We start from the raw sequence: 20,375 nt of genomic DNA on the forward strand, positions 1-20,375 counted from the left end.
GCTCCCATGGGTTTCTTTAGCTGTCTTAAGATACGTTCAAACTAAAATCATATCATCAMTACCCCTTTAATTTCTTTTCCATATGTTGTTTGAGGGTTTATTTTTCTGCACTCAGAGGAATCCACAAACCACATGTGTAACTCACTTTGATCTCCTGGCTATACAAAATAAAAAGTTCTAGCCTGGTGAAAGTAGTGGTAGGTCTTTCCTTGGATGTGACCTCCAGCAGGATTTCAGGCGTCGTGGAGGAATGTAAAGAAGATAATCATAGAGGCCCAAAAATATCTCAAAAGCAGAGGTTTGTGGTTGGGTTATGACCCAAATCCAGGTAAGGGACACATCATATTTAGGTTTTSTTATAGAACATAAGGTGGAGATAACTGAGGTTAACTTCCAGTGAACCATTCCTGGCTGATTGTTCTTGAAGCCAGCCCTTCCTTTTCAGCTACACCATGGACATGTTAGAAAGTGTTGGTTGAGATCAAACATTCCTAGTGCCCAACAGACCTCTGATGAGGAAATTCTTGGGTTGCTTCAAAAGAGAAAGAATCCTTTGGCTGTGGCCTGTGTTGATGCCTTGGGATTTTTTGTTTCTGTATTTTTATGTGTCTGTATTTTTGTACTTCCCTAGTACAGCACTAAAAACTACCGTTCTCTCATCTTTAGACAAAACAATCCCTCTCTGAGCTGAATCCAAGGACACCTCAGAGCCCCAAAATATGGAAACAACAGAGAATTGGGGGGGAGCAAGTTTGGGATGGTTGGCATCATCACCTGTAAAGATCATTGGAGAATTAACACCCAATATGTTAATAAGGCAGAATTTATAAAAGGTGAAGATCTCTTGACTCTGTGTCCATTTTGGGTGTAGCCTCAGGAGGAGGCTTTGTCTGCCCTGACGTACCAGGGTCCTGTTAGGCCTGGATTAAAGTTGTGTATTCTCATTCTCTTAACTTTGTCTCTTTTTCATATCAACCTGATTGATAAGGCATCARTGTTGTAAGAACAAAAGCTATCTCAAACTACAACACCTTCAGCCTTATGTCAGGTCAAGATTGCAGTGATTTTGGGAGTTAAGAAATGTTTTTCTACTTACCATAATATTTCCTGCAAAGCTATTTGTGTTCCTGATGAATTTTTCCATTTTGATTTGATGACCTCCATTAGGGTTTTAGGAACGTTTTTAGGAGGGTTTTAGGTTTTAAAAGCGTTTTTTTTCCTTAGTACTGAAAAGCAAGTGGCTTTCTGTGAACTATCAGAGCTGGAAGTCCAAGGCAGGTAATTCAGTGCTTATTACCCGTGGTGAATGTTGGTTGTGAATTGAGAAACTTCTTTTCCTGTCTCTGAAGTCTGAAGTACAATAGAGTACAACTGGCTTATTTTTTCTTTCTCTGAGTGACCATGCAGGAAGCAATAAATTAAAATAAAAACAACAAAACAAAACCGAGCAAAACAACAAAACAAGCATTCCTAAATCTCAGCACTGCAAAGGAGCTGATTTGAATTATGTGAATCATTTGTGAACATGTCTTCCAGGCCTTTTAAATTTAATTTATGACTGTGGAAACCAGTATACAAATTAAGTCTCCATACTGTTCCTAGTGAGACACCTACTTCAGGCTGATTTGCTGTGCTAAGCTGTGTAGTGTGGTTTTTTTTCTGAATGTCAGTCAGTTTAAAATGAGGAATTTCCAGAGTGGTAAACAGAAATAAATGGAGGCCTTTTAGGAGGATATGGTATGTGGGTTTCTGAAGAACATGAGACAGACAGCAAACAAAGTATCTTGGCACTGTAGGCAACTTCTCCCAAGATAATCTGCAATGATTTCCTTTGGAAAAGAAATTCTTTATAAGTAAAACCAGAAAGTAAAAACATCTCTTTGGAAATTCATGCTSTTTGACTCTAAGATAACTTTTCAGACTGATCCCAGGAGTTGGTGTTGAGCAGTTATTGTTGAGGGGCTGCTGTCCTGCACAGAGGACCCTGTTCCTGTTTTGAGGCTGTTTGTTTTTTCCCTCCCACCATTCAATGGTGCTCACTGGGAGCTACTGGGATAATTTGGGTGTATCCCATGAAATCTGCCATGCAGCTGCTGACACTCATGCCCAGATTTCCAAATCACAAATCTCTTGTGATTTGTTTCCTTCAAAGGTGTTTGAATAGTTGAGAGCTGTGCCAAGTAAGAGGGAGAATACCAGCAATAATTAAAATAAAAGAGGGTATTTACGCTTTTGATTCTTGGTCTTTCCTGCAATAAGTAGATCTGTTTTCAATGGTATTTTTTTTTTTCAGCAGTCTAGATCTTTTCTATGATGGCTTCTTTATCTGAATGTATGAAWAAACATAAGTGACACAAGTCAGGTGAATCTCTCTGGGCAGGGAGTTACTAGGGTTTTTTGGTAAAATTAAATACCTAAGTCAGAAGTGGAGAAGCCAGGACTTTTTCCAGGCTTTGTGGCTGCTCAAAATGAAAGTTGTGTTTGTAATGTGTGATTTTGGAAAACCATGAGTACAGAGAGGAGATAATTTTGGTTCCTAAATGAGGTTTAAAGGCAGCACAGTAACTGAGCCACAGGATTCCCACAGCATCTCCCTGGTTTGGAGAATGGGATCCTCCTCTGAGCCTTCAGCTACAGCCAATGTGGGCATCCTGCTCACTGCTGTTCCACATGTGGCACTATATTTCTCCTAAATTTACAGTGAACCTGAGGTTTRTATGATATATCTCATTCATACCTGCAGATACTGAATTTCAAAATTTTTCATGGCTGTATTTGGGCAGGTAATTTTACAGAATGAGGATTCCTACTTGGAAAAGCACAGCRAGCCATGACATCTGATTTCCTTTATTGACAAAAAAAATTATTCCACCAGTACACGTTGAAAGTATTATTTTAATGAAGTAAATGTAATGCTGCCATTTAATCTGGAGCTCCACCTATATTTGTAACAACAGGGAAATTTGCAGTCTTCTGGTTTAAATGTAGTTTAAGCTCTTCTGCCTAACATTATAATGAGTTGTTATCCCCATAGAGGCAGGGCAGGGAAGGTGGCAATAATACTCAAATAAGTGAGTTTTTAATTGAAATTAAATTTATGAACACAGGCTCCCACATCCCCCTAAAACGATTTTTGGTTTAGTCACAGTTTGTGTACAGTTACATTGACTTTTGGAGGAGCTCACATGATGGGCTTATCTTTTGATATACAAACTCATAGAATTTACAAAATGCTGGAACTGTAAACAAACAGCATTTCCTTTTAGGAAATGTGCTATGTTTTAGGGCACTGAACAGCATTAGGAARCATTTATGTAAGCACAGCTGTGTGAATGCTATTTCCATGTGAACTTCCATATTGYTAAAATGGATGTTCAAGGAAAGAACTGAGGAATTTGTTTTCAAGGGGCGAGGGGAAATCTTAGAATGTCAGTGCATTAGTTGGGTTTATTTGTCTAAATACAGCATCCTTTAATGAAATTGGTATTTGGGAATATTTGTTTGATTTACTTGATTTATGTTCCCTGGAAATTAGAACCTATATGAATTGATAAATTACTAGATCTTCATGAATTCCTATGGAAATACATAAYAATTACATCCTTGTGAATACAAAATGAATTCTTAATAAATTAAATGTTCCATTGGAGTATCAGAAGAATTAATAATGACAGGCTGTTATTTTCAAGAACCACTGCTCTATCCATGGTGAGATGGACATCAAGAATTAGCTGATGGACATTAATTCTATCAAATACATAGCACAGTTTTCTGACTTGATAATGATTAAATACCTTAAAAAAAAATAGCAAACAAACCACCTACCAAAGCAACCAACCAACCCTCTTCCCCTGGCTTACAAAATAAAACAAGGGGAGGAGAAGACACAGTTTATCAAAACAAGGGGTAGATTAAGGCATCAGCTCCACAAGGACTGATCTGTGGAATGAACTCATGGAGCTGCAGAATACAGTGGTGGTTTTATTAAAGAGAAAAAAAAACGAAACAAGTTACTGATTTGAAAATATGGAAACTATTATATTTAATATCTGAGGCTATGTAAGCCAACACAAGGCCTTCCAAAAGTGACTGATGGYCCCATTCACCAACATCCTGGGTGCTTCTGCCTTCCAAAGAAATGGGAATATACAAACAAGGAGTTTGCCATTATAAAATTTGCTTTGAGTGATTATTTCAAGCACTTACATATTCCAGTAAGATGATTCTGGTGACCTGATTATTTGCAGTGGGGATTTGAGAGTCAAAAGGTAAGAAAGTAGCAGAAGGCTGGTCAAGAAGGGAATTCAAAAGACATAAAAGTGAAAATAAAGTATGCTTTGGAAAAATGTAAAAGCTGCATTATAAGCACGAGAAAGATGTACTGACTTGCTGTGTTGTTTTACTTTAAACTCAAAGGGAAAAGCTTTAATTAGGCAAGGATAGTTTTAAGCATATGGAGGAAGATTATTTTGCAAGCCTTTGATGCTAGTTTGATTTTCCATATATGTATATATATATATATATATAGTTTGATTTTCCATATATGTATATATATATATATATATGTATAGCAAACAGTAGAGAAATCTGGACTATAATTCATCAGAAACCCAAAATAGGTATTTACAAAATGCAATGAAATATACTTGGAACTGCATTAGACTTGGACTACTTCTCTTCCTGTCCTCCCAAACTGAGAATTGTTTACAGAGGAAAAGAAAAAAGGAAGTAGAGCTTTAATATCTGTAACAATTTAATAATTATTTAACTACTGTGGTGAGAAATATTTTCTTTTTTTTTTTTTTTTTCTTATTTTCGAATTCTGGAAACAAATTTTTCTTTGAAAACCAATCATTTGCAACTCAGTGGAGCCTCAGAAACCAAATATTCCTATCAATTGCTAGAGAAAAGAAGTTTTTTGCACCAAAGTTGCATATCAGGAGCCATTCTCAGTGCAATTTGTGCTTTAAAGGCACMAAGGACTTTAATGAGGCCTTGAAATGATGTATTTAAGGCTGTGTTATGCTGGTGTCAGAAGAGAACTGTAAAACATCCCCTGAGGTTTGTCTCTGTGGTATTTTTCAGGCAGGTGAGTTCTTGTTTTGCTGTTTTTCCAAAAAAAAAGCAGCTCTGAAATGGGAGCTGGGCAGGTGCATCCATGTGGGAGTTTGACCTGTGTTWATAAACCTGCCAGGAGGGATGAATTTATACTGAAACATTTAAATGTTGTGTCCTAAAGCAGGAGATGTCTGTGTCTTTTTCAGGAGAGTGCTCTGAGAGAACAGATTTAGCTCTAAGAATAATCTTGACGATGGCTTGTCTTGTTCCCAAAAATATGTTCAGCTTGAAATGTCAGTCAAGTCTGTCACTTCCTTTTAGAACAWACCTATATATGTATATGTAATTTATCTTCACTCTCCTCTCTAAACCCCACTCCAGCTACAAGAGTCAGGTTTCCAAACTGATAAAAATAAAAATATATCTATCAGATTTTCTTCTTGGACTGTTGCAGTCTATGAAATTCTTACTTTCATGTATCAACACAGGAATGTTACCATTGGTCAAGTGATCTCAGCAGTCTCSTGTATAATTTTATATGCTGTGGCCAGTGCTTTTATTTTGGGGTAGAACATTGTGCCCCTTGTAGGCACAATCAAACTTCCCACTGCCAGCTCTCCTTCACTTTGGGCTCTGAAAAAAAAAAAAAGAAAGAAATTGGAAGCCAGANAAAGAAATTGGAAGCCAGATACTCTAAATGAATGTCAGCTGGCCCCAAACCATTCTGAAATGATCACTCTTGGAACAAATAAGCTTGCATTACTTAAGAAAGTACTTCTGTCTAGCTGTGATTTCTGTAACAGCAGTATGGTTCTAAAGATTTTTTGTGTGTCCTTTGGCATCCTGGCCAAATCTTTGCTTTTTGAACCATATTRAATTTGATTCTTAAATCCATGTTTGAAGACAGGGCAATGCCTTCATGACATAATTGGAGTCCTTGGATATCCCCAGTGGCCCAAGTTTGGTTGGATACTTGGATTTTAGAGTTACTTTTCAGGAACTCTTTTGCCATAGCCCTTAAATGTGAAGAAAATATGGGAATTAAGGGTTAGAMATTCCTAAGGAGGACTAGATTAATCATAATTATTTTATTGTTCAAGGACATAGGGAATGACTTTCTGTGCACAAATGTTACATATCTGGAGTTTAAATTCTAAACTCCAACCAAGTTTTGAAGAGGTTTTTCTCTACATTTAAATGGTAATTCCTCACAGAATATCCTTAATAGAACCTATTGCTGGCAACAGRGGATCTTCTGCAAATTTCCAAAATAAAACTTCAGTTTTGTTTCTTCACAGAGGTAGCACATAATAGTGCTAATTTAGGGAGAAAATAAAGCTTGTCAGTGATAGCTGGAGATGGGAACAGCTCTTTTAACYGATCCTCTTATCAGTTTAGAACCCAAATCCCTATAGCTGCAGAGCACTGTAGGATGAGGGGGATCTTAATTGCTCAAGAATTGAAAGAGAAATTCTCTGYCATCAGGTATTTGCAAATAAACCTGCTGAATGTGCAGGCCCTTGGGCTGCTCTCTGAGTCTGATCCCAAAAGGAGTGCATTACAAGCTGCTTTCAGTTTAATACTGAGTATCATCTTGACAATGCCAAGCAAATCCCACTGTCTCTGAAATTAAATTAAAGGGACTGAGGGGCTTTTGCCATCTCCAAAGGATCAAGCTCTTTGACTCTGTGGATCAGGATTTATACTCATAAAGGAGCACTGTTTCAATCAGTAGGACTCTGACATGAATTAGATAAGGAGAAATCTTTGCCTCACTTTCTTTATCTGTAACAAAGGATAATGGCTGTGTCTCCTTGGTCTGTTATGTCTAAGAATGCTTTGAGATCTGTATCCTGAATGTATAGAGTGCAGTTCCAGGAGTAACCATCAGATTAYCTCCTCTGACCTCTTTTGTGTCACAGACAATTACATTACCCAAGTAATGCAGCTCTGTAGTTTGCACTGGGATAAAACAGAATTCACTTGGAGGTAAAGTTTTTCTTCCAAAAAAAAAGCATCAAGTCTTGAAAATATTAAGGGACAGAGAAGCGACGATCTCCTCTGGTCACTGGTTAATCACTGTCACTGCTGAATCTGTCCTCATTGTTCAGCAGTTAGCTTTCTTTGTGCCTTTTTTTCAATAAACTAAGGACCTCTCTGCCACTGAGCATTTTCTAAAGGTGCTTTGATATTGTGATCCCATCACCCTTTCACATCTCTTGTGAGAAAAACCATGTTCCCTTTTTGCATGCTTTTATTTGTGTCTCCCTTCTATTTCTCAAGCCACATCCTCCAAAGAAAAACCTCAATTGTTTTGCTATTTTTCTGCCCTCTGTCCAAGTGTCCAATGTTGTTTTAGCAGTTCAGACTGCTGAAGTGTCCCAGTCTGTCTCACCAGCCTGTGTACAACACAAAGATCTTCTCCCCACTTTGATACTTCTCTGGTTTTGCAGTCCAAGAYTTCTGTCTGTTCTAGCATTGCCCTGGGAGTTCATGCTGAATTATTTGTCTGCTTCTAKCTTTTCACTCCTCCAGGGTTACAACTTTCCAGGAAATAGGATGTCCCTTGGGGTTCTTGTATAATTTTTGTTTTGTTTAAAGTCCAAGCATGTTCTCTGGGGGATGTTTGTGCATGGAGTTGTTTTTCTTCAAGATACAAAGCATTATAATACATTTCAGATCATTGTCAGATATCACTGTGCAAACACTTGAGCWTGCATTTTCCACATTGAGCAAATGTTTGTAAAAGGATAAGGACAAAAACTAATGGAAAAAATGCTACTGTCTTTACTAGCACAATGTTTTCTCCATATCTAGGGTTGCAAAATGCAGAGGAAACTTATATTTTTCTCATTAGAATAGGAAAGAAGCCTCATGAATAACATAGTATTTCTCAGAATTACATCACAGCTATTTATATAGAAAAATGTCTGATAAAATACAGTATATACACAATCTGATCAGGACACTGATAAATTGAATCARTGTTTCTAATCTGAATAAATGGCGTGCGTGTTTCTTTTCTCTGCAAATCTGGCTTTACAATCCCTTTTCTTGAACTCCAAGTCAGAAGAGGGAAAAGTATGGGATTTCTTGGTGCCATAAATAAAACATGGTGGTTAAAAACCAAAGTGAAGCTGTGCAAGACAGTGGGCTGAAAAACCAACAAGGGCTGGAAATGGAAAGCAAGATTAAAGGTAATGCTTAGCCACCAGACTATCCTTAGCAGCTCCAGAATAGCATGCAGTTAAATAAACACACATGCAAAGCTCATTTTGTAATGTGCCTTGCTCTCACTTTTAACAGCAGATGATTGCTGTTTACTCGAGGGTAGTGAACCACAGGAAGCTGCCCTTTTTTAGCCCTCTTGCCCTGAGAAAGAACTATGAAGGCGACTCAATATAAACTCTCTTCCTTCCCTTCCCAGCTCCCCACCCCCAGCTGTGCCTTTTTTTTTATCCTTTCTGTGCATCTGAGCACCTCCAGTGCAGACAAATGAGGATCACTCACRGCTCTGGAGTGATGTTTTGCTGGTAATGCTGAGGCTTTTTTCTTTTGTACAAAAGTGCAATGATGCCAACCTGCCTGACCAGGGGTGACAGCAGCTCAAGAATTTTGACTGCAACAGGAACCTCAGCCCCTTGGTTGGAGAAAATGAATGATGAAGCCATTTGTAACCTCAGGAAGTTTAGGATATAGTCAACACCCTGAGCCAGTTTCTGACTGTGCAAGTGGTAGCTGCTTAATGAGATAAATTATGTTATTACAGCACTGTGGAGTGGAATTGCCAATAGATTTTGACACTTGCCATAACTRAGTTTTATGTAAAGGAAAACATTAATTTTGCATCTGGAAACATGAACAATGAGGTGCTGAGGTCAGTGGTAAAAGCCAAGATCTTTTTTTTATCCCAAAGAGAATGACTTTGAAAATAATTTAAAAGTGAAAAAAAGTGAAAGATGTTATTGAAAAAGAGCTGTTTTGCTAGAAAAGCCATTCAAACATGTAGCTGATWTTTGGCTAAGGAAATGGGAACMAAACTGTATATTCRGCTGGCTTAARCTATGCTGGTTCACTTTGCTTGTCSYGGTGATTTTTGGTTATGATATTCTGCTTTGCAGGCAGGCTAGTGGTATAACTCAGTAGCAGCAATAAATTGTTAAATTTTGGTTGATGTTAACAACAATTCTTTGCTTTTTCAGATGGCTGGAAATCAGCTTTGTGGKKYTTTTTTTTTTTWAYCTCTGCAGCCAGATTGCTATTCTGTCTAGTGCTGTATCATTCAGTGGGGAGTTAACAAATGAGTTATTACTTAAAGGGTGTTTTTTCAATATTATTGGAGAGATGTGTATTTCCTAAACTAACCAAAACTATTTATTCCTTAAAATTCTTCTTTAGAGGTAAATGTTTGGTGTCCTAAAATAAGATATTGCTTTAAGGAATTGAAACTTTTAATTTGAAACAAGAAAACTGAGTTAAAGAAACCCCCAAAAAAAACCAAAAGGAGAGAAAGCTCCAAGAGCAAGCTCAATGTTCTTCTCAGTGCTAAGTGAGAAATAAAATATTGGCAGCCCTGACTGCCCTAACTAGGTCAAAGTTTAAGGAAATGTGCTTAAGGAAAGCCTACTAGACTGAATTTCTCAGTAAACTTGTATGAGTACACACAATTCCTCAGTGAGGTGTGAGAGTTGGAGCTTGGAAAGAAAGAGTAAGGAACTRAACAGAAAGTCTGTGATATCTCGTGAGGCTCAGCATTAACTGATCTTTCTCTTCCAATCCCTTGAAAGACCACATAGGTTTTGCTCACATTTTGGTGTCAAAACAGAAAATAYCTGAAGCTATTACAGTTTTTCAGGGTGAAAAGACAGTCCTCCCAGAAGGCTATAATTCAGGTGAATTTTTTTTCAGAGGAGCTGAATTTSCTCTCTGTATGCCATTGGCTGGCATTTTCCCTTACTGAAATGAGAGCCTGAAACCCATGKCATGTGTCAGGAGATGAAGAACTGTTCTGAGAGTGTGGGATGGCCCTGGGGCGGGTTTGTTCAGCTTGCAGGGTCCTGGCAGAGCACAGACTGAGCTGCTTTTTGCCCTCCCAAATTCTGCAGAGAGCAGCATCGACCCACACAGATGTGCTCTGTGCTCAGAGGGTTTTTCAGAGCCTACTCACAGCACCCCAAATTGCTCATTTAAAGAGACCTTGATGGGCTTACATTGATTTCAATCACAGTAGTGACTTTCTTTCCGTGAATAAGCAAGCTCTAGACAGAGTAATTGATTACACATATCGTTGATCAGAATGCTGTGCTTCTTGCCTTTTCTTGCTGTCGGTGTTTAAGAATTGAAACACTCAAGGACATGAAAAATCCATATGTCTTTGTGAGCTAAATAAGAAGCAAATTTCTAAAGCAAATTTCTAAATCTTGTATTTTGATTTTACACCAGCTAATGCAGAAATCATGAGGATCTCAGCAGTGCTCCGGGTTTGGGCTTCTAAATCTTTCTGAAAACTTGAGGTTAAAGCTGAGAAACCTCCATTGTCTAAAGAGAATCCATGGATCACATCCCCTAATTCTGTGTCCACAAGATTCAACAAACTTATTAAGTCTTTCATCTTTGATCACTGTATTTTATGTTATTAGAATCAGTAATTGTCTTTATAAAAGAATTCTGAGCAAGGTGGCAGCATCTACCCCATCTCACTCTGCAAAAGTGCAGGGAGCGTTACAGCTTCATTCTGTCACATAATGAGGTGGTTTGATGGGAAAACAGTCTCTGATTTTAACAGAATTTGATGCAGGTGTATCTCTAGAGTTGATTTTATTGGCTCTTATCCTCTGTATCTCCCTCAAGCTTTAGCTATTGAATTTTATTAGCTTCAAAATTTCATGGTTGCACAGATCATTGGCAAAGAGAGAAATGATTGYAATGGCTTTAATGGGAGGGTAGTTTTTCATCCTCAGTTTTTATGGTGGCTTCATTTATCATTTGTTTTAAAATGCCATTCTAAAAAGATGAACAGGTCTGATTATGCTGCTAAGAATTGTGTACAATTGTGTATATGTTGACGATTTGCATTATATTGTATTTAACAAATTGGGAAATATTTGAGGATTTGAAACCAGAGCTATACTCCCCCAAAGTATTTTTAGGGAAAAATCTTACTCATAATGAAAAGGGAATGATCTCATTAAATCTCTTGAGGGTCTAAGCAGATGAGTTGGGCAATGGGTTTGTTTGTTTGTTTGTTTAAGGTGAAAAGGGATTGGAGGGAGAGAACAAGTGGCATTTGCTCATTGCTATGGTGTTCCTTGAGTGATAAACAGTTTGATGTCTGCATTATGGTCCCCTGAGTGCTCACATGAGTTCAAGTGGGGAATATCTAAGAGGTGCAGTGTGGCTGGTTCCTCAGGGTGCTCTGGAAATTCTGGGAAATAAATGCTTAAAATCCTGCCTYGGGCAGTGAGCTCCTAATACTGAGTGAATCTGCAAATCAAGGCTGTTCTCAGCTGCAGAACCAGGCAGTCCCACCCAAATTTTGCCTCCCAGGAGAGGAGGCACTGCAGGGTGGACTCTGGCCAAGCTGCTGGAAAGGGCAGGGCTGGAGAGCTGCCAGAATTTGCAGGAGGGTGCTGCTTTTGGGTGGCAGCACCACCACCACCTCTCCCATACTCTGCATGYCCCCAGCCAGTCCTGACAGAGGAATAAATGGTGCATTGACCCTGATTCAGCTGYGTGTGGGAGCTGTTTGGTTTTGCCATGGGTGGTGTTATGAAATCGCAGTGATTCTCTGCTTTGGCAGGTCTTTGGGAATCTGGAGTTCCTCTTTGTTCTCCCTTTTGTGTGGGGATGTTTCTCACACTGTGCTGCCTCTGCTCATTTGAAAACTGAGTGCTACTGTGGTGCAGGGGAGGGACTCTTCAATTTTTCAATCCTTTTTAGCTCTGGCTGAGCACACTTCAGAAGGGACTTKGTACCAGCAAAGCCACTTTTTCACAGAATCACAGAATCACAGAATTACCAGGTTGGAAAAGACCTTCAAGATCATCGAGTCCAACCTCTGTCCTAACACCTCAACTAAACTAAATCATGGCACCAGTGGTTCCAATAACAATAAGGTTCTGCTCTGCAGGATCTGCTTGGGATTTGCAAAACCAGATGAGACCCAGCAGAATTTGGCAGCCCTGTGTCTGTGCTGTGCTCAGGAGTTACCCTGCTTCTCTTGGCTGTGGAATGCTCGTGCTGTGCTGCACCTGAGCTGACAGATCTCTCTGAATCTCAGCTTCCTCTGCTTTAACCACAGTGCTTTGTATCTGCACCATGGCTGATTTACAGCTTGGATGGAGCAGTTTGAGGAGCTGAGAGGGGAGTGCTGAGATTCAGATGCACTTTTCATGCTATTTCCCTTCCATAACRTAATGTGAGGGATGCAGGGAATGTGGAGAGATGACAGTTTAGAAAAGTGAGTTTGGCTTTTGAGTGCTGAGTGTGTGCTGTGAGGATGTGTGTGTGTACAGAGTGCAGCTTTACAAAGGGAGTTGGATGTCACTGTTGGCCAGAGAGCCGACACAAAATAACAGATACAAAGACACACATATACACACACAAAAAAGTAACCCCTTTATTCTGGGACAAGCCTCTTTTATCCACTTTAGCAACCAGTGCATACATTTGTGTCACACATACATTGGTCAGTGAGGCTGTCACTTTCTACTCATCAGCACAGGATTGGTAGGTTTGCAAAAGCTACAGTATTAGTAATGTTTATAATTGTAAGCCACCTGCACTATCAATTCTACATTCCAATCTTCTTTTTCTCAAGACAGCCAAGGACGTAGCGTTTTTCTCCCATGCAAGCTGTTAACACTTCCTACAGTTGGATATTTGGCTTTCTGTGTCATCAGCAACACTGAGGCTGTGTGTGTTCAACATTCCTCTTTCTTTCATCAGCACCAGAGCTGGAAGAGGGAACACCAGTGCTCTTGCTCCTGGGATGCTGTAACCTTCTCCTTTAGGTCCTGATTTCATAAAGTACCAACACCAGAAGCTCAGCCACTTGAAAACATTCCTGACTCACTGCCCTGTGTGCTGGTTCCCACCCTCACCCCACCAGTGCCTGTCCCCTCAGTTTGCTGAGAGKAGCTGGTTGTGAGGATGAGTTATAAGCTGCATCTGTCATATGGCTTTAAATCAGTTCTCTTAAATATAAATAAATAAAACAATCCTCTATTGGGGATTGGAAAAGGTGCAATTATGTCTGTGCTACTGCTTAAGAAAATACACATGGAGCCTCATGCTTAATTAAACAAATGCTRTGATCAAACCAAATGCTGAAACAGGCAAATAGTGTCTACATTTTCCGAAGTATTGAAAAAAAATTATTTGTTTTTTCAGCTTTGCTAGAGAAACCCATCAGCAAGAGACGAGACAGTGAAGCTGTACAGAAGGCAAAGATCCTTTATGCATCCTGCATGAATGAGAGTAAGTGGATTGATTTGAGAAGGACATAGATTCACTCTCTGCATTTATAAAGGCAGGTTTTTTATCTCTCTGCTGAGCTCTGTGAAGCTCTGTGCAGATGCATGGATTTTGCTGATATGGATTCAGCTGAATGCAGAGGATCTTTTACACATTTCTGAAGCTGGCTATTGAGACTGAGCTGCACCCAGGCACAAGAAGTCAGTTTTAGAGAAACCTCTGCACAGTCAGAATTGTGAAGAGATACATATCTGAGCAAAAGGATGTTAAAGTGTGCCCCAGGGTTGTGGGATTACTGCCTGGGGTTAGTAAATCAGAGGAGCCCTCTGCTGAAATTCTCATACTGATACTTTCAAGAACCTGTTGCTCTTTACCTTCTACAGTTGTCTAAATCTGTTGAATCAAAACACTACCCCAGGGCTGGGTAGAGACATCCCTGGACTCTTCAGCTCTGAGTTTTCTGCGTGTCAAGCAAGTTAGCCATGTTTGTAGAGTACTTTTCCTCAGCTGATAAATGCTGCTGTAAGGCAATGTACTCTAGTTGGGGACACATCACTACCCTCTGGTAGCTGCACTGGTGAAAGAAGGGTTGGAAGTCTCCTTTGTCCTTCTTACTCTTTCAGGTTTATTTCCTGTGCAGTTTTCTTCCAAGTGTGACTGTCAGCAATTGAGACAGCCTGCTCTACAGCCTTGGTGCCCAATGCTGCCTCTCCAGCTTTGATTGTGAACAATAAAACCCCTCCCCAGAAACAATGATGTCTCTATGCTAACTAAGCAAGGAGTAGGAGTTTTAAAATTTACTTAATTTCAGCCTTTGTCTTTTTGGGATGGCATTGGCTTGCCTCTCCTATTCTTGATACAGATAAACAGGGTTGGATTTCCATTCTGCTGTGCTCACAGGCAGAGCAGAGGCTTTGRGTTTCAGCTATTGTGATTGCCTTGCCTGGAAATCAATCGATGCCAATAAATCTTTGTCTYGTGTGGCTGCTGCTGGACTTGAATTGTCTGGAGTGTAATTGTTGTCACACTTTGACATTTCAGATAAAATTGAAAAAGCCGATGTGAAACCCCTGTTAAGTATACTGAAGCACTCACCTTTCCGCTGGCCTGTGCTGGAATCCAATATTGGGCCTGAAGGGCTGTGGTCAGAAAGGAGGTTCAGCTTAGTCCAAGCCTTGGCAACTCTTCGTGGCCAATACAGCAGCTCTGTCTTCATCCGTTTGTATGTGGCTGCTGATGACAAAATCTCCAATCGCTACATCCTGAAGGTACAATTCCAATTTCTAATAGCTTACTTTGCATGCTATTTGATGGTCTCTTTTTTAAAAACATATTTACATGTCAGATATTTACACTTTTTTTTTTTTTGTTATTATCTGCTGACTTACAGATGTACGCAGCTGCCAATTTATGGGAATGTAGAAGCCTCTAGCAACCATATGCTGTTGGAAAGCATTTCTGTAMAGGTTGTTTTCTTCTTTTGAATGGAAAAAACCCACAAAAAGGGTCCCAGTAGGCCAATGTCCAGGGTCTGTGTGCATGAGAATAAGAGGTCAATATCTAATTCTGTGTGCTGCTTATGACTCATCAGTTGCATGAAGAATGCTTTTTGTCTGTGAGGATGAAAAATGGTCCATCAGKAGCAGATATTTTGAACTTGAGCGGTTTTTATTGAGGTGAAAACACATAATATGGTGCAGCACCTTAAAACACAGATTTATTCCAAATGCTTTTAAACCTGAAATAGAAAATACCCCTTTTTTCCTCAAATGCTGTTGCTTTTACACCAAAACCTTGCCAATTTGTTAACAATGAATGGCATTACACAACGGTTTAGTAAGAAAAAGATCCCAAAAATGTTGCCTCTCTGTGGTCTGACAAAACTCCAGAGAAAATTGTATGACTGTGGCAAGACAGAGTGCCTGGGCCAAATGCATTGTTGTTTAACAATTTCAGATGGGTAGCCAAAGCAGATCATCCCTCTGCAGCTACAAGAGAATAGTTTATGAAGGCAAGAGAGAAGGAGCAAATGAGAAAGTTATGATGGCATTCATCACAACAAGACAGGATCTATGATCCTTATTGTGCTAGCATCTTGGCTAGCTGTAGGAATGTAGTCAGGAATACATTATATTTAAGTACTGTGGTGGTGCTGGAGTGGATGTCAGTCCTAAGYCAGTTCTTCCCTATGTGTTTTGACYGAGGCWTTTAAGTGGTATAAAGTTGAAGGGTAAWTTTTCCCCATCTCTAAGATGTTTTCCTGCATAGTCAACAGCAGATCAACAGTTTGCTGTATTAGAGATGTCATTGTGTTAAGATGCTCTTCAGATTCTGTCAAGTTTTCTTCAGCTGGAGASTTATTTAACAGAACTGAAGCAGTAGCAGCAGGGAGATGTTTAGTGAGGTATCTCCTGTCATRATATTTCAGTTCAAGTCACCTGTCAGCAAATGGCTGGGCAGGGACACCCTCACTGCTGGTGTCTTGGAAATGATTTATAACCAGCTGTACCTTCACTTGCCATACCTAGGGGCACCCAAGAATTAAGTATCTAAATAACTGAAGCACTACATGCTATGAATATTCTGTAGTATTATTCTGTAGGATATTCTGATGTTAATTTGATTAGGACCTTCATCTGCAGAATGCATCAGCCAGTATTCTACTTTGTCCATGTTTTAACAAATTCCCAGGGTGTAGTATACCACAGGGTATTTCAATCTGCTTGTGAAAATGGCTTTATTGCAAAATTCCTTTTGTTCAGCATTGCAAAATCATCAATGGGTCATAAAAGAAGTGGAAACTCCAGATAAAACTTTGCTCAGCATTCAACATTATATTTTCTTTTTTTTCATGAGTGCTGAAGCTGTTGGTTAATTTTTTTGTTTATTTCTCATATTTGTGCTCTCTTGGTTTAATGTGTGGTCAAATATAATGCTTAAGGCCAGGGAATTTGGAGRAGCATTTAATGTAACAGTCACACAGTTGAAATGCACCAAATAATCTGRAGTTAACTATTGCCAAGATGCACTTACATAAAGAATTACAGTGTATTCTTTTTGATTCTTTATGCTGAGAAAAGAAAGTGATACTATTTTTCAAAGAATGAGAGTTGCACTGAGCATCACAATTACTCCTTTTTGAGAATGATTTKTTTTATTTGTTTACAGTTTATTTTAAAAGTTGTGAACATCAGCTAATAGAGGAAAAGATTACATTTATTCATTCACTTTAAATTCTAAGTTTCATTTATTTGTTACATTTTTATAAATGTAGAAAATGTGAAGTAGAARTGGCTTAACCTAAAGCATTTAGATTAAAAAAGACTTATGTGTAATTGTATTAATAAATACAATCAATCTTCACTAGACTTAGTTTTAGTTTAGTTTTATCTGGAGTTTAGTTTTAGAAACAACTGCAGCATCAGACCAAAAATGTCAGAACATCAAAGCAGTTATTTCTGCTCCAATCTGTATCTTATTGAGAGTTTGGAAGCTGGTTGAATGAAGTTTTSAGCTTTGGCTTCCATACCCTTACTTAACTTGATCATATAGAAAAGTTTTATGAAAACTCAGTTCCCAGCAATAATTAAAAAATATGTGCTGTGTAGTGAGTTTTTCCTGGTTAGGAATTTGAAACAGTGCAGACTAGAGACATGGAGATGTTTCACTCAAAACACTAAATGCAGATCTCAAACTTTCAGACCTGATTCCAATATTAGGGTGACTGTAGACAAGCAAATYTGATCCATGTTTAGATGAAAAAGATAAGTGAAGGTCAGAAATCCATCTGGACTACCAGACACCTTTAGCCAAAGTACTGGAGATATAACAATATCCTGAGCATCCCATCCTGGCTGGTATCCAGCTGCTTCAGTTCATCTGTTCAAAAAGACAAATGCAGCACCTAGTGCCAGTCTAGGGTGAATCTCAAAAGTGTAACCTCAGTTTCACTCAAGAAAACCTAATGATGCCTCCCAGATGTGCATCAACTCACATTCCCAGCCCCTCAGGGGCATTTGGTGTGTACACTAGACTGGGGTGGTCCCAAGCTGACTCTTGTGCCCCTGAAACAGGCATAGGATGGATGCATGTTCATCAGCACCAACACTTTGATCCTGTAGACCCAGTCCCTTTGCATTTCCTACTCACTGATGTAGCTGTTTCAAACCCCTAAATCACACCAGTGATTCTTTTCTGTAGGTGGCCTAGATGTTGCTGGAGGCATCTGAGGCTCCCCAGATCACTATAATGTGATTTAGATAATACCTGTCAGCATAGCATAACATTTTGCTGTTGTTTTGAAATYCTGTAAGACTCAGATTGGTGCAGTGTTTTATGTATTAGATATTTGCACACATCTTCCATAATTTCCAGAAGAACATGAATMTTTTCCAAAGTTGCTTACCAGTTTACCTTTCAATCTGATGGATTTAGCTGATAAGAGTTATTTCTTGTTGTTTTTAACAGCTTGACCAAGCAAGTCTCTCTCTGGCATCTCGAGAGGATTACCTAGAAAATACCACAGAAGCCAAATCTGTAAGTGTTATCAGCTGGAAAACAGAGCCACCATTTTCCCCCTGGTATTTTTTCATTGTTGCTTTTGTTTGGTTGAGCTCCAAACTGAGAAAGGGTTGTGCTTTGTTTGGATTAGTATTTTGCAGGGTATCTATCAGAAAACACCACCTCTACCACAAACACTCTTGCAAAGTTTCCTAAATGAAGCTTGCACTTGTATACAAGTATTTCTGTCTTATGGGGGGTACTGRTGAATTGGCCTAAAAAACTGGTGTACATTCATAGGCATTGTCTACCCCATTTGTAAGAGCTGAAAGTTGTCARTCTAATCCAGAAGTGCYATTTGCATTTCCTGAGATCTGTGCTCCCTGAACCACAGCAGATATCTGTCTGACACGCAAGGTCTTTTCAGTTTTTTCTCATTTTTAACTTGCTTGGTGTTCAAGTTAAGGAAAGCACAACCTTGGTTACTAAGGCATGAAAAGTATTGTTCTCCTTCCTCTATCTGGGCATTTCTGGTCCACTGCTACAGCTCTGCTCAAGAGCAAATCCTGTTGTCATTTCTGTCTTTGTGTTTCTTTTCAGTAYCGAGATGCCTTTTTGCAGTTCATGGTTGATACAGCAGTGCTTCTGGGTGCAAACGCTTCCCGAGCTGAATCTGATATGAAATCAGTTCTAAGACTGGAAGTTAAAATAGCAGAGGTTGGTAATCTAATATAATCTTTTTTCCAAAATGAAAAGCCATCATATCAACAGCATTAGCAATAGGAATTTTTAGAAACAGAAGGAAAAGAGCAAAACCTGATGAACAACGGATGAACCATGTTAATTGTTAAACTGTAAATTGTATTCTCAGGGGAAAAACCTTAGCCAAATACCCCTGGTGTTTTAAATTGTAGAGTTTCTAAGAGCCAAATACCCCGGTTTTTAAGTCATGCCAGACTTACCAGAGGTGAGCCTGGGGTGACAGGGCAATGTTTAAGGGATGGTGTATGAGCGAGGTCCTTTGGTCTGCCAGCTCAGTGGAGTTGGGGGATGGAGATCCACATGGCAGCAGAAATACAGGGGTTGTTGATGTGTTAGAAACTGGGGAAGTGCCTGAGAATGGTCCCATAGGAATTAGGGCCTTTTCTCCCAAAAAGGYGATGAGATCAATAGCCCTACTGAATACATCAACACCAATTCACTGGACCCATTCTGCAGCTGGAAAAAYATGACATAGCTCAAGAGTGACTTGTCTTTTCCAACCTAAGTGATTCTATGATTCCACAATTTTGTAACTGGGTAGAATCTGAGCTGCTGAGCACCTGTGTTAGGAATATGTTACCCTATTGTTTAAGCAGCAGACTGGGCTGATTCTCTGTGGAACAGGCTAAAAGCAGTGCAAGATAAGATGGGATATTGGAGCTTGGTGGTGAGAGAGTGATGGTAACAGTAGCACCACCTGAGCTCCTGAAATGTTTTCATGTCTGGGATAGTAAGTGAGAAACTCATCAGTTTTAATTTAGATGATCAACTGAATTTGGTAAAGCTAAGTGTATCTCAATCTGGTACTTGGTTCTGACATTTACTTGGTGACATTTTTGCTCCCCTCGTGGAGTTTAATTTATGCCTCGGGGTTATTGCAGGTTGAAGGACTATTTGCTTCTCTATAACCTGTTTCAGTATGGCCACTACAGGAATCCCACACATGGGAGCTGCAATTTTACTGTCACTTCAACCTCTGTTAAAACTAGACAGAAGAGTTGGGCTCAGTTTGGGAAACCACCAAAAGTAGGGGTACAAACTTGACACTGGTTTGCAGAACTACCAGCTGAGCTGAGTATTTCTTTATATTGTCAAGGACAGAAGCTAAACAGATCATGATTCCATATGAAAATCRAACAAGTGAGGTGATGTACAATAAAATGAACATAACGGAGCTTAGTTCCATGATTCCACAGGTTGGTTGGAGATAGTTRAAAAATTATTCTTTTAATATTTGACCAGTGAAATGCTGGTCTTCTGTTAKCAGAGAAGCCTTTGCACAGGACAGGGGGTGCAGCAGATTACTTTTATCTGTTGCAGTCCACAACATGCTTCTTAATGGCATATTTGTACAGAAGCAAGGGCCACCCACAATTGTAACCAGTGTTTCCACCTCTCTGTTGAAAGGGCTGAAATTTTGTCAAACCTTTAAGCAAATCTCTAAATATTCATTGTCAGTTACTTAACATGAACGGACTAATGTGCAAATACTTCCTTGTGACTCAGTAAACTTGAAAAATAGTGAATATTTCTTCTGTTTATCAGTGATGTCATAGGAAGATGCATTGGTAGCTCTGATG

General features: G+C 39.3%; 1 protein-coding gene across 1 annotated transcript in view; it reads left to right on the forward strand.

Annotated features, from left to right (window-relative positions):
• PHEX (phosphate regulating endopeptidase X-linked) overlaps positions 1–20,375 on the forward strand; it is a 95,595-nt gene that overhangs the window by 7,721 nt on the left and 67,499 nt on the right. The window contains exons 4-7 of the mRNA XM_057383268.1: positions 13,450–13,536; positions 14,575–14,801; positions 18,001–18,069; positions 18,634–18,750. Coding sequence (XP_057239251.1) covers positions 13,450–13,536; positions 14,575–14,801; positions 18,001–18,069; positions 18,634–18,750 — 500 coding nt within the window. The remainder of the gene's footprint in view (positions 1–13,449; positions 13,537–14,574; positions 14,802–18,000; positions 18,070–18,633; positions 18,751–20,375) is intronic.

This window comes from Malurus melanocephalus, unplaced genomic scaffold, assembly GCF_030028575.1.
Source record: "Malurus melanocephalus ecotype Western Australia unplaced genomic scaffold, MMel_1.1 scaffold_618, whole genome shotgun sequence".
NCBI lineage: Eukaryota > Metazoa > Chordata > Aves > Passeriformes > Maluridae > Malurus > Malurus melanocephalus.